Source organism: Geospiza fortis, unplaced genomic scaffold (assembly GCF_000277835.1).
Source record: "Geospiza fortis unplaced genomic scaffold, GeoFor_1.0 scaffold432, whole genome shotgun sequence".
NCBI classification, from domain to species: domain Eukaryota; kingdom Metazoa; phylum Chordata; class Aves; order Passeriformes; family Thraupidae; genus Geospiza; species Geospiza fortis.
In genome coordinates this window covers 671843-673450 of record NW_005054436.1, presented here as the reverse complement: position 1 = coordinate 673450, position 1608 = coordinate 671843, and the positions used below count along the sequence as shown (strand labels likewise).

General features: G+C 64.2%; 1 protein-coding gene across 1 annotated transcript; it reads left to right on the top strand.

Moving 5' to 3' along the window:
- Positions 1 to 4: 4 nt before the first annotated feature.
- On the top strand, positions 5 to 663 carry ZNF593 (zinc finger protein 593; the record flags this gene model as incomplete). Its single annotated transcript, XM_031062029.1, has 2 exons — positions 5 to 102; positions 194 to 663. Coding segments are annotated over 2 exons (240 nt in total), but the record flags the coding sequence as incomplete, so codon positions are not given.
- Between the last annotated feature and the right edge of the window lie 945 nt (positions 664 to 1608).

The following is a 1608-nucleotide window of genomic DNA, read 5'->3' as shown; positions in this document are numbered from 1 at the left end:
TCTCGGGGTCCCCCTGACCCCCATCCTTTCCTACGCCAGGCGCTATTTTGTGGACCTGAACAGCATCAAGGAGCACTTCAGATCCAAGGTGCACAAGAAGAGGTGAGGGGGGGCAGACCCCAAATTCCCCGGGGTGAGGGGGCGGCAGGGGCCGTTCTGGGCGGGTGGAATCCTCACCCCGCTGTGCCCCCAGGCTGAAGCAGCTGCGAGAGGCTCCGTACACGCAGGAGGAGGCTGAGCGTGCTGCTGGCATGGGCTCCTACGTCCCCCCAAAGAAGGTGGAGGTGCAGACCCAGCCCCTGGAGGAGGTCACCGAGATGGAGACGTCGGGCTGAGCGCAGGGACGGCGCTGAGAGGCTCGGTGGCTCTGTAGGGACGCCTTTGTCCTCAGCTTTGTGACCAAAACGTGTCCCAGCTCTGCCGGCAGATCCAGCCTGCTCCTCCCGCAGCCCCCCGGGCGGGCACGGCCAGGAGCCGGAGCCAGCAGCAGCCTGGGTGCCCTCCCCGAGCGGCCTCCTGCTCCACAAAGGGACACGTGGCCTGTTCTCCGAGTGCTGCTGGGACTGCACGCTCGTCTGCCTGCTTTTGGAGCGGCTTCTGCTCTGTCCTTGCCTCAGAGCTTGTTCCAGTGATGCACCCATTAAAATGTGTCAGCTGACGGTGTGGCAGCGTCGGCTGTGAGGGTGACAGTCCCCCCTCAGTGTTGTTCTCTTCCCTGTTAGCCAAAGGTGTCCGTGCCAGGAGCCTCGTCCTGGAGCTCTTGCCTGGTAAAAGTCCCTCTGCCCTCTGGCAGGGAGTTCCCAGGCAGCTTTTTGTGGGGAATGTGAGCTCGGGTCACCTCTTCACGGAGCACTTGGGTTTGCAGCTGGTTTGGCCCTGGAGAGGGCCGTGCTGGTGTCCCCTTGGTCAGGGCACTTTGAGGCTCCTCTGCCCAAAGACTCAACTCCTGCAAGTGATTTCATGTTCCTGGAGGGCTGCACGGGGATCGGCCTCCCTGCCTGGCGCCTGCCACCGTGCCCCTGGGGGGACACTGAGTGACAATGCCAGCGAATTCCTGCAGAGTTCATGTCCCCATTCATCCCTGCTGCCCAGCTGGGGACTGGGAACTGCTGGGAACAGCACACAGAGCAGTGACAGAGCTGTGCTGGGGCACACAGAGCAGTGACAGAGCAGTGACAGAGCTGTGCTGGGGCACACAGAGCAGTGACATGGCTGTGCTGGGGCAGTGACAGAGCAGTGACACGGCTGTGCTGGCTAGGGAAGGGTTTATTTCCACACAGCCTACCCGGATTTGTCCCCGAGGCTCCGGGGGAGGGAGGGAGGGAGGGAGGGAGAGCCACAGCTCTGCGGGGGCTGGGGAGGCTGAGGCCGCCATCCCAGCGGGATGTGCCTGCCCAGGCACAGGGGATGTGCCCAGGGACAGGGGGTGGGATGTCCCTGCCCAGGGATGTGCCCAGGGACACGGGATGTGCCTGCCCAGGGATGTGGGATGTGCCCATCCAGGGACACGGATGAGATGTCCCTGCCCAGGGTCACGTCACCGCCCGTGTCCCCCCTGCCCGTTATCTAACACGGCGCTGGCCTCATTCCTGCGGGGCCGCGGCCACC